At 41.1% G+C, this 18,480-nt stretch overlaps 1 protein-coding gene across 5 annotated transcripts in view; it reads right to left on the reverse strand.

Annotated features, from left to right (window-relative positions):
• The window catches only part of LOC307265216 (uncharacterized protein), a 56,389-nt gene that overhangs the window by 2,955 nt on the left and 34,954 nt on the right, over nt 1-18,480 (reverse strand). For 4 of the 5 annotated variants that reach the window (XM_080046846.1, XM_080046845.1, XM_080046843.1 and 1 more), the window contains 15 exons: nt 11,580-11,894; nt 10,439-10,531; nt 9,244-9,453; nt 8,565-8,672; nt 8,040-8,098; nt 7,654-7,801; nt 7,021-7,125; nt 6,458-6,610; nt 5,592-5,759; nt 4,887-5,060; nt 3,628-3,717; nt 3,225-3,308; nt 2,270-2,388; nt 1,256-1,364; nt 361-524 (listed from right to left, as the gene is read on the reverse strand). In XM_080046846.1, the coding sequence (XP_079902972.1) occupies nt 361-524; nt 1,256-1,364; nt 2,270-2,388; nt 3,225-3,308; nt 3,628-3,717; nt 4,887-5,060; nt 5,592-5,759; nt 6,458-6,610; nt 7,021-7,125; nt 7,654-7,801; nt 8,040-8,098; nt 8,565-8,672; nt 9,244-9,453; nt 10,439-10,531; nt 11,580-11,894 (2,099 nt within the window). The remainder of the gene's footprint in view (nt 1-360; nt 525-1,255; nt 1,365-2,269; nt 2,389-3,224; nt 3,309-3,627; nt 3,718-4,886; nt 5,061-5,591; nt 5,760-6,457; nt 6,611-7,020; nt 7,126-7,653; nt 7,802-8,039; nt 8,099-8,564; nt 8,673-9,243; nt 9,454-10,438; nt 10,532-11,579; nt 11,895-18,480) is intronic. The other variant, XM_080046847.1, reaches the window with a different exon arrangement.

Below are 18,480 nucleotides of genomic sequence, written 5' to 3' on the forward strand. Positions count from 1 at the left end.
TGGCAAATATCTAGGGCATTTCATTAGCACAATGCGTTCATATAAAAATGAAAATAAACTTTTTTAGAACTAAGAAGTGAGAAATGTTTGGTAAGCGAGGACATGTTGGCCGATGCTCACTTCGGAACAGCCCTTTAAATGGCTGTTTGAGGATTATCACTAGGTTTTAAGGTTCAGGTATGAATAAGGTTTATTTTAGGGTTAGTGTGAGGGTTGGGGGTAAGACATTTAGTTTTGATGGTAAGGGTTAGGGGGCTAGGGAATGCAGTATGTCCTCACACGTATAACCTGTAGAAACCTGTGTGTGTGTGTGTGTGTGTGTGTGTGTGTGTGTGTGTGTGTGTGTGTTAGAGAACATACTTTGTCTGCAGCTGCGTGTCCAGCAGCTGTCTCTGCAGCCTGCTGTTGTTCTCCCTCTCCTCGGCCAGCTCTCTCTGGGTGCTGCGGTACTGAGCGTCCTTCCTGCTCGTCTCCTCCTCCGCCTCGTTCAGCTGACGCTTCAGAGAGCGCATCCTCTGGGTCATCTGACCGACCAATCACAGAGCAGGGTTTAGGGCACAGGACTCAACCAACCAGAGGCATAGAAACACCTAGCCCATAACCATCTACCAATACTTTTTGTTTTAACCTTTATTTATACAGGTATATCCCATTGAGACCGAAGACTCTTTTGCAAGGGAGACCTGTTTTTCCTTTCCCACGTTACCATTCACACACACATTCATACACCGATAGCAGGCTAACTATCGACATTCACACAAGGCAAGGTGGGTGAAGTGTCTTGCCCAAGGACACAACAACTATGACACAGGTGGCAGGGCGGGGATCGAACCTCCAACCCTTTGATCATCGGCCGACCCGCTCAACCAACTGAGCCACAGTCGCCTCTACTTATGTGTGTTTCAATTATAAATACACCTATTCTACGTAAAACAGTTAAACTTAGTCATCATACTCTGTCTCTCTTATAATACTGTCTATAAGTATGGAAAAAGTTTCACAAAAAGCGTGTCAAAGTGAATGAAACACAATGCCCAAAAAGGGAACACGACAAAAAAAGAAATGCATTAAAAGAAATGTATTTAAAAAGGCCTTAAAGATATTTTCTTATGGGCTAGAAATATCCTAATCGGGGATTGTTCTAAGAATAACTGTTTCTGTCCACAGATAAGAGCATATGCTCAATAGAATGAAATATAAAGAAAATTAATCTATAGCTCTTCATGTGTGTGTGTGTGTGTGTGTGTGTGTGTACCAGGTCTTTCTGCTCATTAGCTATCCTGTTCTCCTCTTCCATCTGGTCGCTCAGTTCGTTGATCTTCCTCTCCATCTTAGTGATGGTGTTGGTCAGCACTGATTTGCTCCTGCACACCAACACATATAAAACACATGAGCCTAAACAGCTACAGACCGGGGCCTGGGTGACTGCATGTTTCTGCTTACATTCTGCTATGCTAAAACAGAAATGCTTTCCATCACAGCTGGCCCACTCTGCCAGGTTGGCTCTGACATTAATATCACTCTGCAGACTTTGTGAAACTTAGGGTGAGTGATCCATCACCCTTAGCTTACGTGAGTTTCTTGCCAATTCAAATCCTTACTATTTTTTATGTGCTATATTAGGCAGTTTAAAAGTCCAGCTACTTGTACTGGTTTGCCTCCGTGAGGTTACAAAAGTGCAAATATAACTTTTCAAATTATGTCATCAAAATAATCATACTGGTCAAATGCCAAAATGTTCACAATGTTACTCCTGTGTGTACTAGCCTCACCTGTGCAGTGGTTAGGTTCAAACTAACTCGGTTCAGTTTGGTTCATAAGTGTGAAAGCAAAGCGGACCAGCCACAGTGTGCTCTTATGGTATTATCTTTGAATTTAGCAGGGACTCAAAACATATCCATCTGTCAATAGTCAAAGAAGTGGCCTCTAGGGTACATTTATGAAACATATTGTTTTGTAATCATGGCAACACATCTACCCATAAGCATGTGGGTGTCAGATTTTTTCATCAAGCACTAGAACATTAAAAATGTTTCAAAACAGAAGTATGTTGTGCTAAGCATTTTTACTAGCTCGGAACAACCGACAGTAGCTAAACGACAATGCTATCCATATACAGCTCCGGAAAAAGTTTGAGTAAAATGCTGACAACATATCTACCAAATTCACAATAACATTTAGAGCATTTTCAATAAGTAAGTCATTAAAAAATAATTCCGGGGCTGTAGGCTTAGAGTTATTGCTGAGAGAAAGGTGTGTGTGGACTGACCTCTCCTCAGCCATCAGAGCGTTCTCTAGCTCCTTGACTTTGATCTCAGCTCTGGACATGACGTCCTCCTGAACTCTGGAGCTCTGCAGCTCCTCCACCTCCAGGCGCAGGTCACGCAGCTACGGGCCCACACACACACGCACGCACACGCACACGCACACGCACACGCACACGCACACGCACACGCACACGCACACACACACACACACACACACACACACACACACACACACACACACACACACACACACACACACACACACACACACACACACACACACACACACACACACACACACGTTAGACATCAGGCCTTTGCTTTGTTCCACTGTTGTTTAGTATTGACTTAAAAAGGTGCTTCGAGTAACTTTCAGTTTTTGTTCACTCCTGCACCCCCTTTGGACAAAAGCGGTAGTGTTTTTGTTTTTTTACTACGTCAGCTGTTGTTCCTGGGTGAGTGTACCCATGACAAAGGCATGATGAAAAAATGTATACAAATAACATTCTTTGCACTGATGGGTTTCGTTTGCTGTGACATGATCATCAGAGCAAACAATTTGACTGTTTCAAAAATAAAAGCTCCTCATAGCACCTTTAATCAAATGTACAGATTAAAAAATAATAATCTTGAGTCTTGACCATAAATTCCTGTTTATATCCATTCCATAATTTGACACTGTACTGTACTGTTTTTATTTATCTTCATAATCTTATCACAACCTGACTGGGATAAATGGCTTCTAGAATGAGCCTTCATTAGCTTACTAAGGACATATCTGCATATATATTACAGCCAGTACATGCTACTTATAACATAATATTAAAACCCAAGGGGAACCTTCTGTCTGGGGTGCTTATAACACTGCATATAAGTTAATATATATTCTTGCATCATATAAAAATAAGGCCATAGGTTCAGAATGTTAAGAAGAGTTTGAATACAGCCAGCCAGTACCTGTCTCTCCATGGCCAACTTGTCAGTTTCCAGCTGGTCGTTCAGATCCTTCTCCTGAATCAACTTCAGCTGCATCTGCTCAGTCTGTCAGGGAACACACACACGCGCACTCACACACACACACACACACACACACACACACACACACACACACACACACACACACACACACACACACACACACACACACACACACACACACACACACACACACACACACACACACACACACACACACACACACACACACACACACACACACACACACACACACACACACACACACACACACACACACACACACACCTTAATCAACAGCTGATTGAAACGATGGATGTTGGAATTGTCAATGTCTTTTTATTTTTCTATGTTATTTTTTGACGGTATCTATATTCTGACTCACCGATTCGATGGCTCTCTTGTGCTTGGCTGCCCACCTGTTCTCACTGTCCTGCAACTCCTCCAAGTCACTCTCCAGATCGATCAGTTTCTCCTAAAGGAAAGAAAAGTTCACACACACGATAAGAAATCATACCACAGCAACTCAACTCAACTTTTCTTAGTTTTTTTTCTGAGGTCTAGTCACTCTTTATGATGACAACAACTCTTTCAGAACACATTTGAGTTATTTAGAAAAAACGGGGACAGATTGAGCATCTTCAGAAATAGCGACGTGATGAATATTTTGGGATTATGGAATTAGCGGCGTTGATTGCTAAACAGGATTTGCATAATTAATGCCTCATTAACTCCCCCCCCACCACACACACACACACACACACACACACACACACACACACACACACACACACACACACACACACACACACACACACACACACACACACACACACACACACACACACACACACACACACACACACACACTCAAGAGGTCAGGTTAGCGTTAACACACTCGGGATACCGTCTCATCTACGGAAAGAGGGAGAGTTCACTTCAACGATAAAACATCCTGGAAATGTTGCTATTCTTTTTAAAGATGCTTCACACACATGAGAAGAGGAGGCGTGGAATGTGTTTTTTGTCACGGTCAGTTTGGCATGTCTGAAATCTCATACAGGTTTCTGAGTTGATGCACATAGTTAAATGGTATACAGATTATTTAAAGACCTACTTCACCGGTGGGAATACGAATGTGTATTGAACTCTGAGATCCTATGTAGTATAAATGTGCAAACATTTTAGAAATCGGTTCATCCTAGCCTGAGAAAAGGCAGAAAGAGTGTTTTATGGTCTCATTGTCTAACCCTACATTTTGCCCAGAAGTGACAACACAACTGGGCAAATATAGGGTTAGGATTATCAGGACAGCTGGGCCAAGGGAAGACTGAGGAAAGACTGAGGGAAGAAAAACCTCATTCATTATATTAAAATAGCAATTTTATAACGATAGAACGCTGGTTCCGTATGGGTGAAGTATTCCTTTAATGTGAAGGATAAGTCTGATTCTATATTTTTTTCTTATTACCATGAAAAGACTATGCACTAGGCCACCAGAACATCCCCAACTTGCTTTGGTATGAATTCTTTGCACTCTGAAAACTGCATTTGTATCACGGTGTATTAATGTGCCCGGCCTTTTGGGCTTCAACACTGACTTTCACACAGGTTTTTTTTTTTCCGAGCCCCTTTACCCTTTACCTGAGCCAGTTTGAACTGTTTGGTCAGGTCGTCTTTGGCCTGGTTGGTGGTCTGCAGCTCCATGCGTAGGTCCTCCAGGGTCCTCTCTGCCTGCTTCACCTGCAGCTGCATCCGCTCCTTCTGCTGGATCTCATCCTCTAGATCACGCTCCTTATCTATCAGCTTACCAGAGACCTGCACACACACACACACACACACACAAACACACACGCACGCACGCACACACGCAAACACAAACACACACACACACACAAAAACACACACGCACGCACGCACGCAAACACACACACACAAAAACACACACGCACGCAAACACACACACAAAAACACATAGATTCTGAGCATGTGTACATAACAAAGGCGTTCTCAGATGATAAGCAGCAAAGTGTCTTTCAAGTTGAGACACTGCAGGTGAATGAGGTAAACTATTTTTGAAGTTATAGATATCATCATGACATTTTTCCCTGTCGATAACTTACATTAAAACAATTGTAATAACCACTGCACCACAAGCAACCCCCCCCCCCCCCACACACACACGTTTTTGGCATGTTTTTAAATGTATCAGAAATCAGACAATTAACAACATATGAACAAATCCCTTCAGTAATAACCTAGTTATCCTAATCATTTAAATAGTAAATAATGAAATGTTTATGAGCCAAAGTAGAGCTGGGGCAGATGGGAGTTACAGGAGCCTGTTACCTCTCCCTGCAGTCTGTTGACGAGGGTCTGCAGCCTCTGTAGCTCCTGCTCCTTCTCCAGCAGAGTCTCATCCAGCTCCTCCACTCTCAGCTGACTGTCCTGACGCAGCTTCTGATGCAGGTTCATGTCTGCTACGGCCTGGGTGGAGGCCAGCAGCGCCTCAGCCAGCTGGGAGAACACACACACACAAACTCACTTCAGATATACATTGGTAGTTACATACATGGGTACATAGAGTATGTGCATGGGCTCAGTGTGCTGGGTTTACCAGAGCAGCTCGAAACAAGTGTCAGTATGATGTTGATGAGTTTTAGAAAGCACTTGTGATCCACCATGACTGTGTGTACTTGGAGAAAAGTAATGGGATGTGTTTAGATAAATGCATATGCACCTTTAATTCCTTCTCAAGAGAATTGATACTGTTTTTTTTGCAAATATGCGATATTTTAAAACTAATTTTGTGTAATGATACCGATATGTATGTACAGTATATATAACCCACACCTAATTGCAGTGATCAACCAATCTCTTCTGAAGTGGAATTAACATATGATATTACTATGCCTTCTTGTATTGTGTTGGCCCACCAGCAAACGCAGACAAAGCTTAAAATGAGGAAATATTGATTCCTAAAACTTACGTTATGTAAAACATGCTTTATTTATGTATGACAAATGCTTGATTACAGGAATAAAACTATAGTTGAAGTAATTAAACTATAGCTTGATTCCTGTAATCTCATTATGAAAAAAAGAGAATTACACATTGTCTTCATTCTTGTAAAGCTCAAATGAAGCCCTGTCTGTCTGTCTGTCTGTCTGTCTGTCTGTCTGTCTGTCTGTCTGTCTGTCTGTCTGTCTGTGTACCTCTGTCTCCAGTCTGAGGATGATCTCGTTGAGTTCGCTGGTCTTCTTGTCTTTGGAGCCTTTCATCAGCTTCAGGTCCTCCAGCTGTCTCTCTGTCTCCCACAACTTCTCTGACAGATCCTGGGAGTGTTTTATCTGCTTCTCCAGGCCATCCTGAACACACACACACACACACACACACAGAATTAAATGACACACATTGATGCCTGGAATTAAGGAAATCAATTAAAAAAATATTATGTTATGCCATGACATATGAATCTTTGTTGCTTTCTTGCCAGGCAACACTAGCCCGTTTATTAAACAATATTAATTATTATAATAATACTAACAGACTCCACACACACACACACACACACACACACACACACACACACACACACACACACACACACACACACACACACACACACACACACACACACACACACACACACACACACACACACACACACACACACACACACACACACACACACACACACACACACACACACACACACACACACACACACACACACACACACACACACTCCTGTAATAGGCAGCCCCAGTGTATGTACCTCAGCGTCCTGGATCTGGTTCTGGAGAGACTGCTGGAGGAAGTTGAAGGCGTACTCCTGGTTGTTAGCCTCCACCATCACAGCCCGCGCCTCCTTCACCTCAATCTGCACACAGCAACACAGGGTCAGCCATGCAGGAAAACACAGCATTCCATACATCCATCTAGCAATGCATTCATCCATCTATCAATGCATCCATCCATCTATCAATGCATCAATCCATCTATCCATGCATCCATCCATCTATCCATACAAGTCTTAAACTAAGCAGCTAATACACTGTATGGTCAACACAAATACATGTCAACACTTCAATGAATTTATTATATATGTATTCTTTTAGTTTGCAATGTCAACATAAAAGTTGTTTTCACCCTTTTATTTCACTACTGCTTTTTTATTGCTTTTAACAGCTGTGTCTTTTCTAGTCATTGTACTCTGTCCTGTTACTTTACCTTTGAACTAGCTTTACTGGGGACTACTGATGAAAACTGATGAAAATTCTGGAATTTTATTGTATTGTTGTACTCATTTGCACTGTGCCCTTCTTAAATAAACAGAATTGAATTAAATCCATCCATCTATCCATCCACCCACGTACAAACACACACACATCCATCCATCCATCCACACCTCCATATTCCTGTATTTGTCGACCAGGGCTTGGTTTCCTTTCTGCATGTCCAGGATCTGCTCTCTCATCCTCTTCAGCTCGTTGTTGAGCTGAGTGTTGTCTCTCAGCAGGTCCTCGTTGTTCACCAGCAGGGCACGCATCTCAAACCTTCACATGGAACACACACGCAGTCATCACAATGCTACACGTCAACCAATCAACCAATCAATCAATCAACCAATCAATATTTATTCATTATGCACTTTTCACACTAAGCAAAGGAAAACACGCCATCCCAACAACTGTTATGGAACACCAGAGGACGATGGTTGTATTAAAAGAAATGTAAGACAGACTCAGATAAACAATGCAGAGTGTAGATATAGATTAAATGATAATGTCCTACCTTATCTGGTTCCTCTCCTTATCCATCTGCACGCTCTCTGCCTCCAGGAACTGGTTACGCTGGGGGGAGAGCACACACACACACACACACACACACACACACACACACACACACACACACACACACACACACACACACACACACACACACACACACACACACACACACACACACACACACACACACACACACACACACACACACACACACACACACACACACACACACACACACACACACACACACACACACACACACACACACACACACACACACACACACAGACCTCTTAATCCTACTCTTTTTTTATTTCACATTATTCAATTCCATGCATGTACAGTATTCTATTTTTATGTTGCATTATATTGTATTGTTGAAGGGCAGCCTGAGACACAAGCATTTGTATTGCCAAAGACTGCTGCTGTAATTCTTGTGCCCTAGACAAATAGACATTCTTGAATTTTCTTGCTGCAGAGCTAATGTATATGCGCTTGAATCTGCTAAATGAAGGAGATGAGAGCTTACCTTCTGACAAGTCTCCAGCTGCTTGGTCAACTCCTGGATGTAGTCTTTTCTATTGGGGGCCGCCATGGTGGCAGAGCGCAGGCTGTAGTGTTGGTTCATCCCCTGCTGCTAAGAAATGATACAAATACACACAGAGAAACATTAGAAATAGCACCGATATGAAGACAGAACAGCCATTCAACCTTCATTTTATTTTTTTATTTTTTTTAAGATATTTTTTTGCATTTTTTTATGCTTTTATTCATAGTGTAGAGACAGAGTTGAAATGGGGCAGAGAGGGGAGTGACATGCAGAGAACGACCGCGGGCTGGAATCAAACCCGGGTCTGCTGCTGGCCCGAGGCCCATGGGGGGGGGACGCCCTACGAACTGAGCTAAGGGCGCCCCCTGCCATTCAACCTTTATTCATACTGGAGAGATCATCAAAGTGGTTACCCTCACTTCCAATGACGTACAGTTAAAAAAAAACAACAATGCAAAGCAAAAACACAAACACAATGTACAACGCAAATACACAACAAGCTGATAAAAAAGAGCCAAAACCATTGAGACATTTAGAGAGCCATGTTGAATGGCTGCAATGAAAATGATGTGGCTGAGAGAGGACAATATAGTTATCTTCAATAAAGCCTAAACAATATAGCCTGTTAAAACAGTAACGGGTGTGTGAGGTAACGTACATGGTTTTGTATGGGCTGTTGTATTTGGTGTTGTAAAGGGGTGTGCGCGGGGGTGTTGAAATCGGTCCTCCTCTTCAACAGGGAGTCGTAGGCGGAGAATCGGGCGCGCGGCGAGTTGAGGGTAGGCGTGGTCACCACTGGACTGCTGCTGCGCTGGTTGAAGCTGTACATGTTCATCTCTGAGTTGGTAGAGGGCATTCCACCAGGGACCTGCAGAGAGAGGGAGGGGGGAAAGAGGAGGGTCAGGGACATGCTGAGGGACAGTTTCTATGTTCTATGGCCCAATGGTCCCCGGAAGATCACATGAGGGGATATAAAGTCGTGAATGTCGATAGTTAGCCTGCTATCGGTGTATGAATGTGTGTGTGAATGGTAACGTGGGAATGGGAACAGATCTCCCTTGAAAAAGAGTCTCCGGTCTCAATGGGATTTACCTGTATAAATAAAGGTAAAAAATATAAAGAGAAATACTTTGCGAATCCTTCTGAGCTCTTTCACTATAAGACTCAACCAGGTGATTTAAAACATCTGTCTTGGAAACGAGTGCTTGCTATTTTATTTTGAGTTAACACAATTTTAGACAAATTATTGGTTTTAATTAAAAGGTGCTCCAAGGAACTTTAGTTTGTGTTCATTCTTGAACCCACTTTGTACAAAAGCACTCGTGTTTTTACAGCTGTTGTTCCTGGGTGAGCGTACCCATGAAAAAACATATAAAAATAAAATAGCGTTCTTTTTACTGATGGTCTCGTCGGCTGTTACATGTAATATATGATCATCAGAGGAAAAATAAGGCTGTTTCAGAAAATGTTTAAAAGTTCCTCGTTGCACATTTAACAGGGGATATGAAAGTTTTTGTCCAAAGTTAACTTGAGCTATCCATCCATTTTTTATTATTGAATATAGAATATAGAAATGATCATGTGAGTAACTGTATGTATGAGACAGATTTTCAGCTTGTGTGATGTATCGTGTGTTTACCTTTATTATGTTGGGAGTATGCATGCTATGTCTTTTAGTTGATGTTTTTGTTGTACCTGTGATGTATACTTAATGTTGTACTTTTCATGTACTGTGAGTATGAAGAAGCTGATAGGGGTCTTAATAAAGTAATCTCAACTCCAAATGCCTGTTTAAGAAGGATATACATTTTAAGTATATAAAAATATGAAAATTGATCCACCAAATGACAAACCTTGAACTCAGACATTCGGTACATGGGGTTGTAATCCATGGAGGTGCTGTACGGACTGTTGAACGCCTTGGTGGGACTTTCACCCAAATTCACCTGGAAAACAATCAAACACAATGGTCATTTTTAATATTCAAATAGAGTTAAACAAGAGAGGAGGACAATTAGCCAACAATCAAATGTGCAGATTTTACATTTACAGAAGCAAGAACTACGTTGTCAATATTTAAATATATATCGTAAAAATTCTGTGATAAGAAACGTATTATTGCCAATGAGGATAAATAATGTGCAGTTAATCACAAACGATAAGAGTGGTAAATTAGAATTGAGTAAGTCACTTCATTCATTCGTAGCAGATGCACTTTTTGCAGCATCTGTTACAAATAACAAAATGTACTACAAGTTAGTGTCCTGGTGCAATTTATTTAACATAAGAAGTGTTCATGTGAATTAGATTAGATATAGTGAAGGATAATAGATTTCTGTCGGTGTATAGTTCAGAGAAAGAAAAAAAACAGGGTAAAAGCCAAGGCCAAGAACAGGCTGAGAGACTGTGGTAGAACTGAATGTTGTAGTGACAAGCAGGTGACGGGGGCAGTCAACAAGAAACCTGAAATATGTGTTTTGTCCAGGTGATGGCGCTGTTCAATAACTGAAAAGGAAATATTGTATATTATAAAAATGCTGATACATTTTTTACAAGATTGTGACATTACCTGTAAACTACAGTCAGTTAAGTCATATGCTGTAGTTGGATTTTTTTTGTGTCTTTTACTGTATAACTGGAAGTTAATTATGTCATCTTGCAATGCCCCATGTAAAGTGCTGTATTTTAGAATGTGTTTTAAAAAAATTTGACTCTTTGGATTATTATTATCTTTTTTTTAAAATGTTATTTAACCTTCATTTATACAGGTTATCTCATTGAGACACAGGGTCCCATTCTAAATCATAATACTATGGAGCTTTTTTGCAGTGTATGGGGGGCATGAAGCTGCATTTTTGTCCAGCAGATGGCACTGTTTAATAACTGGATATTAGTCTCTGGAGTCACAGACCTCCAACAGTAACACAGAATCTCATCTTCATAAAAACAAACAAAAAACCTGTCTCTAATCTCCCTGACCTGAGGTGCACTCACCTTGTCATCCATGTCGCGCAGGGCGAGGGACTCGAGGGAGCCTTTGTGGTGGTTGAGGCCCTGTCTGGTGGGCTCGAATCGGGGCAGCTTGGGGCCGTTCTCTCCCACAGACCGAGCACCTCCTGAACCGTTAGCATCGCCGGGGCTGCTGCTGCTGCTGCCGCCGCCGCCGCTCACCCCATTGGTCTTTATGTCGTTGTTGAGGAACAGCTGATATTTGGGGTTTTGGCTGGCGGTCCTGGCCTTGGGTGTGATGGGCTCATCCTCAGAGGCCGGGCTGTCTGGCTGCTTGTTGTTAGAATCCAATTCAGACTCCTGCAGGAGAGAAAAGAAAGAATTAAGGTCAGGACAAAAAGAGGGAAGATGAGATTAACGTGACAAAAGCAGGAACAAATAAATACATCTGCTGAGCAAGTGAAAATTCTCAGCATATGCACAAAAACACACCGATTAAAACCCAGGTCTACAAAACATGTAACAGGATGAATTTGCTGAGGATGTGACAGCTGCTATTCAAACAGTGATTGACAGATGAGAGCAGATGAATATGTGGGACAAAATAATAAAGGTAATCTAAAATAACATCAGATTAAAGGGTTAAAGGAAAAAAAAAATTGTAGCAGCTTTATGAAATGTATTCCCAAATATTTTTTCATAGTTCCTCCATTAAGGCGCCAGCTGGGTTTCCTTTAAATCTGCATTAAATAAAATGTCTGGCCACAAGGGAGCAGTAGAAGATCACAACAAGCTGGCAGACACAGTGTGAACACAAAGGTTTTCTTGGTAACATGGTAACTGTTAAATGTGAAGTCACAATTCTGGAGAATGCTTTTTCTTTGTAATTGATTTCGGACTAAATAGTCAAGGAATGGCTAGGACTTTATTATTAGTACAAAACATTGACCTTGTTACGCCTTTATGTCACATCAAGCAATTGACTGTGTGTAATGTATCGCAGGCAAAAACAAGCAAACAGAATTTTAGAAAATCACACAAGTTTTCATCTTTCCTGAATAATTGAATGAAGTAAAAATCAACACAGTCACAGCGTCAAGATTGTTTTCATTATTTTAGACCAAATCAGAATTGGCAAATGGTGACGATCATTCACAGGGATATAGAATCAAAAGAGAAGAATTTGAGTTCAATCCAACTTGAGGCCATTTTGATTGTTACGATTGAAGAGCAAGTGCCTCAGAATCTCTGCGTGATTTCAAGCTTTTGGCGTCGCCGTGTGGGTTGGTGGTTGCTGTGATTTTATCATGCAAGGAGATTCGTGAAGAAAAAACAAACCCCTGCAGTGCCATGCTGTGGTGCCGTCTTCATGCAAGGACGTCAACACGGTCACTTTCCAATTATTTTTTTGTTTGTTTTTTTGCTTACCGATCCCATGCCGGAGTCAGCCACTGAGTCAGAGTATGTGCTTTGTGTTTTTATTTTGGGTTCTGAAGTAGTCCCCTCAATGCTGCTTTCTACTGGACAATCCATTCTGGCCTTGATCTGACTACTTTTGGGGATACTCCGAGCAGCTGTCTCAGCCTCGTTCTGACTGGTTTGCCTCAACGGAGGGGTGATAGTGATGTTGGGAACTGGACTATCTTCTTGTCCTGGGTTGCTGGGTATGGACAGACTGGATTTGGACAGTGAGGACTCAGGAGGAACCCCTGTAGAATCAGACTTCGGGGATCCTTCAGTTCCAGAGGAGAGGTTCTGTAGAGACCCGAATGAAGACGCTTGGTCCGGACCGGAAAATTTACCGATCAGATTTTTGACGCTGCCGGCTCGCTGCAGGTTTGACCCGCCGCGGTAAAGGCCTATGGGTTTCTTGAACGTGGCTCTCCTGGCCTGCTCTGCCTCGTCTGGGTTGGTGATGGAGTGAAGACTAAGTGTTGATTTGGAGAGGAAAGAGGACTTGTGTGCGTGCTGAAAGAGGTAAACACAATAGCAGATCCCCCAAAGACTGTTAGCCAGTAGTCTCTATGAGCATCAGACGGACCAGGGTAGTGGTACATGTGGTGACAGACAATATAACGTACCATACAGTTTACACCATTGGAGCCATCTCTTTCTAGTTCTTGGTAAAACAGATCATTGGGGGCAATATTACTTGGTAGAAATATTGGATTTCACTATGATATGTTCAAGTTCACTGGATCTGATAAAAAAAAAGAGGCTCCGGTCTTGTTTCTAAATAGATTTTTACAGATAATGTATCGTATTTTAATTAAACGATCTTGATATGATACAATATAAAAGTCCTTGTAGAACATGATATGTTCATCTACTACTATACCAGGACTAAGATTCTTATAAAGAGAAGAGAGGAACCAAAGAAAACTGTTAAAGGAGAGACTTTAATTTAGCCTCTTTACAGGTGTTGTGAAGCACCTATGGGAAAACAGTTGTAAATGGCCTTTTGTGACTTAAGCAGCTCAATGCTAAATGAGTCGCTACTAGCATCACACACACACCAGTATCTCTGACTGTAGATTTGGTATATTTAGCTAACATTAGCCACCGTTAGCTACTGGTCAAACCAGACGAGAGAAGGCTGTTGCAGAAAAAGAGGAAGAAAGAGATAGAAATATATTTGTTCTTTCAGACATTACTCTGTCTTCTTAAAGCGACACGGCAATTGGTTTACACAAACACTAAGTAAATCCCCATTCAAAGACTTCATTTCATCACTGTAATTTGAACTTGAAATGAATCCTTTAAAGCAGAATGTTAACTGTGTGTTTCTCTCCCCGTCTGTCTCCAGTCTTTACAGTGTGTAGATGTTTTTGACTGCTGAAATGCATACATAATGACATGAAGCCCACGGTGTGTGTGTGTGTGTGTGTGTGTGTGTGTGTATATGTGTGTGTGTGTGTGTGTGTGTGTGTGTGTATGTGTGTGTGTGTGTGTGTGTGTGTGTGTGTTCCTATCCTGACATAAATCCCTCTTGAGGAAGTGCAACATCTGCTCGCTCATCTGAAAAATCCCCACCCTCCCCCATAACACAACATCCCACTTTCTCACTATAGGAAATAAAAGACAGATATACAAAAAGATAACTAGAAAGATCCTCCAACATGAGAAAAAATAAAAATAAAACAAACTACTCAACTCGCACATTAAAAAAAAACTAAAAATAACAGAAAATGGCAGCCTTTCTCACTAGTTGCCAAAAAGCCACTTGATTAAATCCAACTTTAATTAACAATCATAACAAGGAGGCCGATGCCACTTAGAGAAATGAAGTGGCGAGCGTCCAGGGGTTTAACTTTTTCGGGGCTTGAGAGCCCAAAGCACCGAGTGGCCTTAATTCAGGGACTCGCCTGACCGCCTCCCCCCCTGGGACGGTGAGCCCAGGCTGGGATGGTTTCGTGGCCTGAGAGGGTGGGAGTCTGGGGGTTTAGCATCGCTGCTAATCACCACCGCATTAAAATGTTTACAGGCTGTGGTGGGATTAGCTCTGAGCTGATGATTTTTAATGTTATTATTTTTTGTGCCTCATGGAATGAGGAGACGGGGGACACACTGGTTGCTAATAAATTGAGTCCCTATGTACAATACTCTTACTGTGATGAGTTTAGAACATACAGGTCACCAAGCACATTGCGCCATTTATTAAGCAGACAGATTTCTAAGAATACATTTCTATATTGTCTGGGAAATAATCATTTAGAATCCATTGCAATCATGTAACTAATACTAAGTAATATAAGTTCAACTACTGTATAATGCCATTTGTTAAAGTTATAATTCAGGGACGCCCTTAGTTCAGTTGGTAGGGCGTCCCTACGTGGCTATCATTTCTCTGGACAGCCTCAAATCAGCAAAGTGATTTTATATTTCCCCTAAACTTCAAACACACACTATACATTTTCTTATATTCTTTGGGGCGATGGAGAAAAATAAAACAGTTAAACTAAATAGAGGCAATCAGACAGACAGACAGACAGACAGACAGACAGACAGACAGACAACTTGACTGACAGACACACAGTCCTGGACACACGCAAAAACACACACACAAATGAGTCTTCTATTCCCTGTGGCCTCACTACAGTACAGACATATGGTGTGGAGCTGTACACCATCTGACCCAGATATATGACAGCAATGCTTTCTGGGAAAATCCAGTGACTGCCTCTCTGATGTGTTGTGCAGATTGTGCTCAGGGTTTCCCCCCAGATTCAAAGTTCAGGAGAGGCAGTGAGCACGGTCACTTTTTGGATATCTAACAATAATAAAGGAGTTCTGCTTTTTGATTTATTAAATTAAATGTTATATATCAATGATGACATTCCGCTTGAAATATATCATTGAAAAGTGAACATACGATATTGATAATTATGAAATATAACCATTCAGCTCAAGTTGCATGAGAGAAGCACTTGACGATGTCTGTACAAAATGGCATATAAAGGACCATCGTTTACAGTCTTCTGGCATGATTAATACAAACATGTTATGACCAAAATAAATATTTGATTTTTTTTATATAAAGAGAAGTCAGCATTTTGGAAAGGATCAACTTATAAACTGAAACGTATGTATATATCAGGATATTTTCATGTTGACATGACTGCATTTATCTTTAACATATTGAGGGGGCATGTCCACTGATTCAGTACTTTCATGTTGGATGTTCTAGCCTCTTGTTGTTTTCTGGATTTTTAAGGATATTGTCTAGATCATTCTCTGTGTTATTAAAGGCCTACTTCACCGGTTGGAAAGGTTGAAGGTGTATTGAACTCGGAGATCCTATTTAGTATAAATGTGCAAAAAAAATTGAAATCGGATCATCTTAGCCTGAGAAAAGGCAGAAAGAGTGTTTTATGGTCTCACTGTCTAACCCTACCTTTTCCTTACTGTGACATCATAGTAAGGGTTAGAATTAACAGGACAGCTGGGCCAAGGGAAGACTAAGGGAAGACTGAGGGAAGAAAAACCTAATTCATTATATTATAATAGTTATTTTATAATGATAGAACGCTGGTTCCGTATGGGTGAAGTATTCCTTTAAGCTTGTTTTGTAGTGTTTGTAGTTTTCTCCTGGTTTGTTTGCAAGCTCCTTTTAGTTCATATCTTTGATGGAATTCTTTAACTAGGTGAAGACATAACTACTGGTAATGTTAAAAATGCCTGCTGTCACCATTACGTGTAGGCTGTAACATTAGTCTAATTCTCGCTGCAGTCTTCAGTTCAAGGCGTATTTCGAGAGTCTCACAAATGTGACTTTTTCCGTCAATGCTTCTTCAAGCTCTCCGCTTTTCTCTCGCTGCACATTTTCACCTGTCTTCACTCCTTGTCTCCTGCAGTTAGCTCTCAGTCAACTTATTACCGTGAGACAAACGTTCCCACCTCAACATCACAACATCAGACACTCTATCATAGCTGTTGTCCAAGTCACACAGATGTCAACCAACAGATGCACCGAGGAAAAACCTGTCAGCGTGGCAGAGACAGAGACAGAGAGACAGACAAGACAACAACAGCATATTCAAAAAATAAAATAAATAACCAATTAGTGGCAGCAGTCTTGTGTCGGACACGTATGTCTCTCACAGAGTGCAAAACGTCCAGCTACGTTTGGCCCGAGACAATCTGTTTGGCAATATGTTACTGTGTTGTTGTTGTTGCTGTACCCCCCCCCCCCCCCCACGCCCTCCCTACATGACTGTAAATAACAGTTAAATCAACCAACCGACGCTCCAGTCCTCGCCTTAAGGCCGGCCCATTCTAACACCTTGCTTTAGCCCCCACAGTTATCCCTTCAACAGGAATATTTGTTACAAATCAGAGGCTGAAATCTGCTGAAAAGACTAATCCCGGATGTCTCTCTAACTGATGTGGGAATAAAAAAAAAAAAGAGTAATGAAAAATAAATCTCAGATGTGTGATCACTGGATTTGTTTGAATAAGCCTATCAAATGTCAAAAATTTAAATCTATTAAGTTAAAAAAATAGAAAATTAAAAGCAGCTTACTAGTAACAGTAAGCCAAGACAGTAGACAGTGTGTTTTTGATAGGATAAAACCTTTTGAAAATGTAACCTCGGGCTTTAGGAAATTGTGTTTTTTACAAATATATTTATCGACCAAACAATGTATTGGGTAAATGATTGGCAGATTAGATCGACACTCAAATGAACCTGGGGTTGGATGAGGGAGGAAATAAGATTAAAGTTGGGAGAATTGTCAAACAACACACAACTAAAAAGAAGCATCTTTGAAAGAATTTTCAAAGTTAAAAATTGCTTCTATCCTATACAAACTACAGTGTTTTTGAGGAAGATTTATACATGTTTACATAAATATGTGGACAGGGTCACATACATGACGGGGTCACATACATGAGTGTACCACACATTCAGCAGACTGCACAGTGGCTCTTTGTGTGTGTGTGTGTGTGTGTGTGTGTGTGTGTGTGTGTGTGTGTGTATGTGCGCAATCCAGGATGGATCACTGTATCTACAAAAAATCTCTTTATGAAACCATTAATTAATCCATTAATCCATCTAAATCTATTAGATTCTGATGTAATCAAAATTATATTGTGATTATACAAATCCTTTAACATCTGACAGATTAACCACAAATAATCTGATCAAGAGGTTAAGTGAGCCTCTCTGTCAGGGCAGAGGACCAAGCGTGAGAACGTGGACTGAAGATGTCCCCGTCCCTTTACTGAGGGTGACTGCTCCAAAAACACACAACATTAATTTGCCCCCCTTTCTTCTGAAAATACTGTCAGTTGTAGAAATCCAATTTTGCAGTGAGGTGACCTGTTTACCATATAAATCCACTTGACAAGTGACTTCAGCTGTCAGGACATTTATCCAATGACAAAGGTGACAAGGGGAATATTTTTGTCAAACTCTAATAATATATTATCATGATTTTTTTTTATA

Source organism: Ammodytes marinus (genome assembly GCF_949987685.1).
Source record: "Ammodytes marinus genome assembly, chromosome: 18".
Classification (NCBI taxonomy): domain Eukaryota; kingdom Metazoa; phylum Chordata; class Actinopteri; order Uranoscopiformes; family Ammodytidae; genus Ammodytes; species Ammodytes marinus.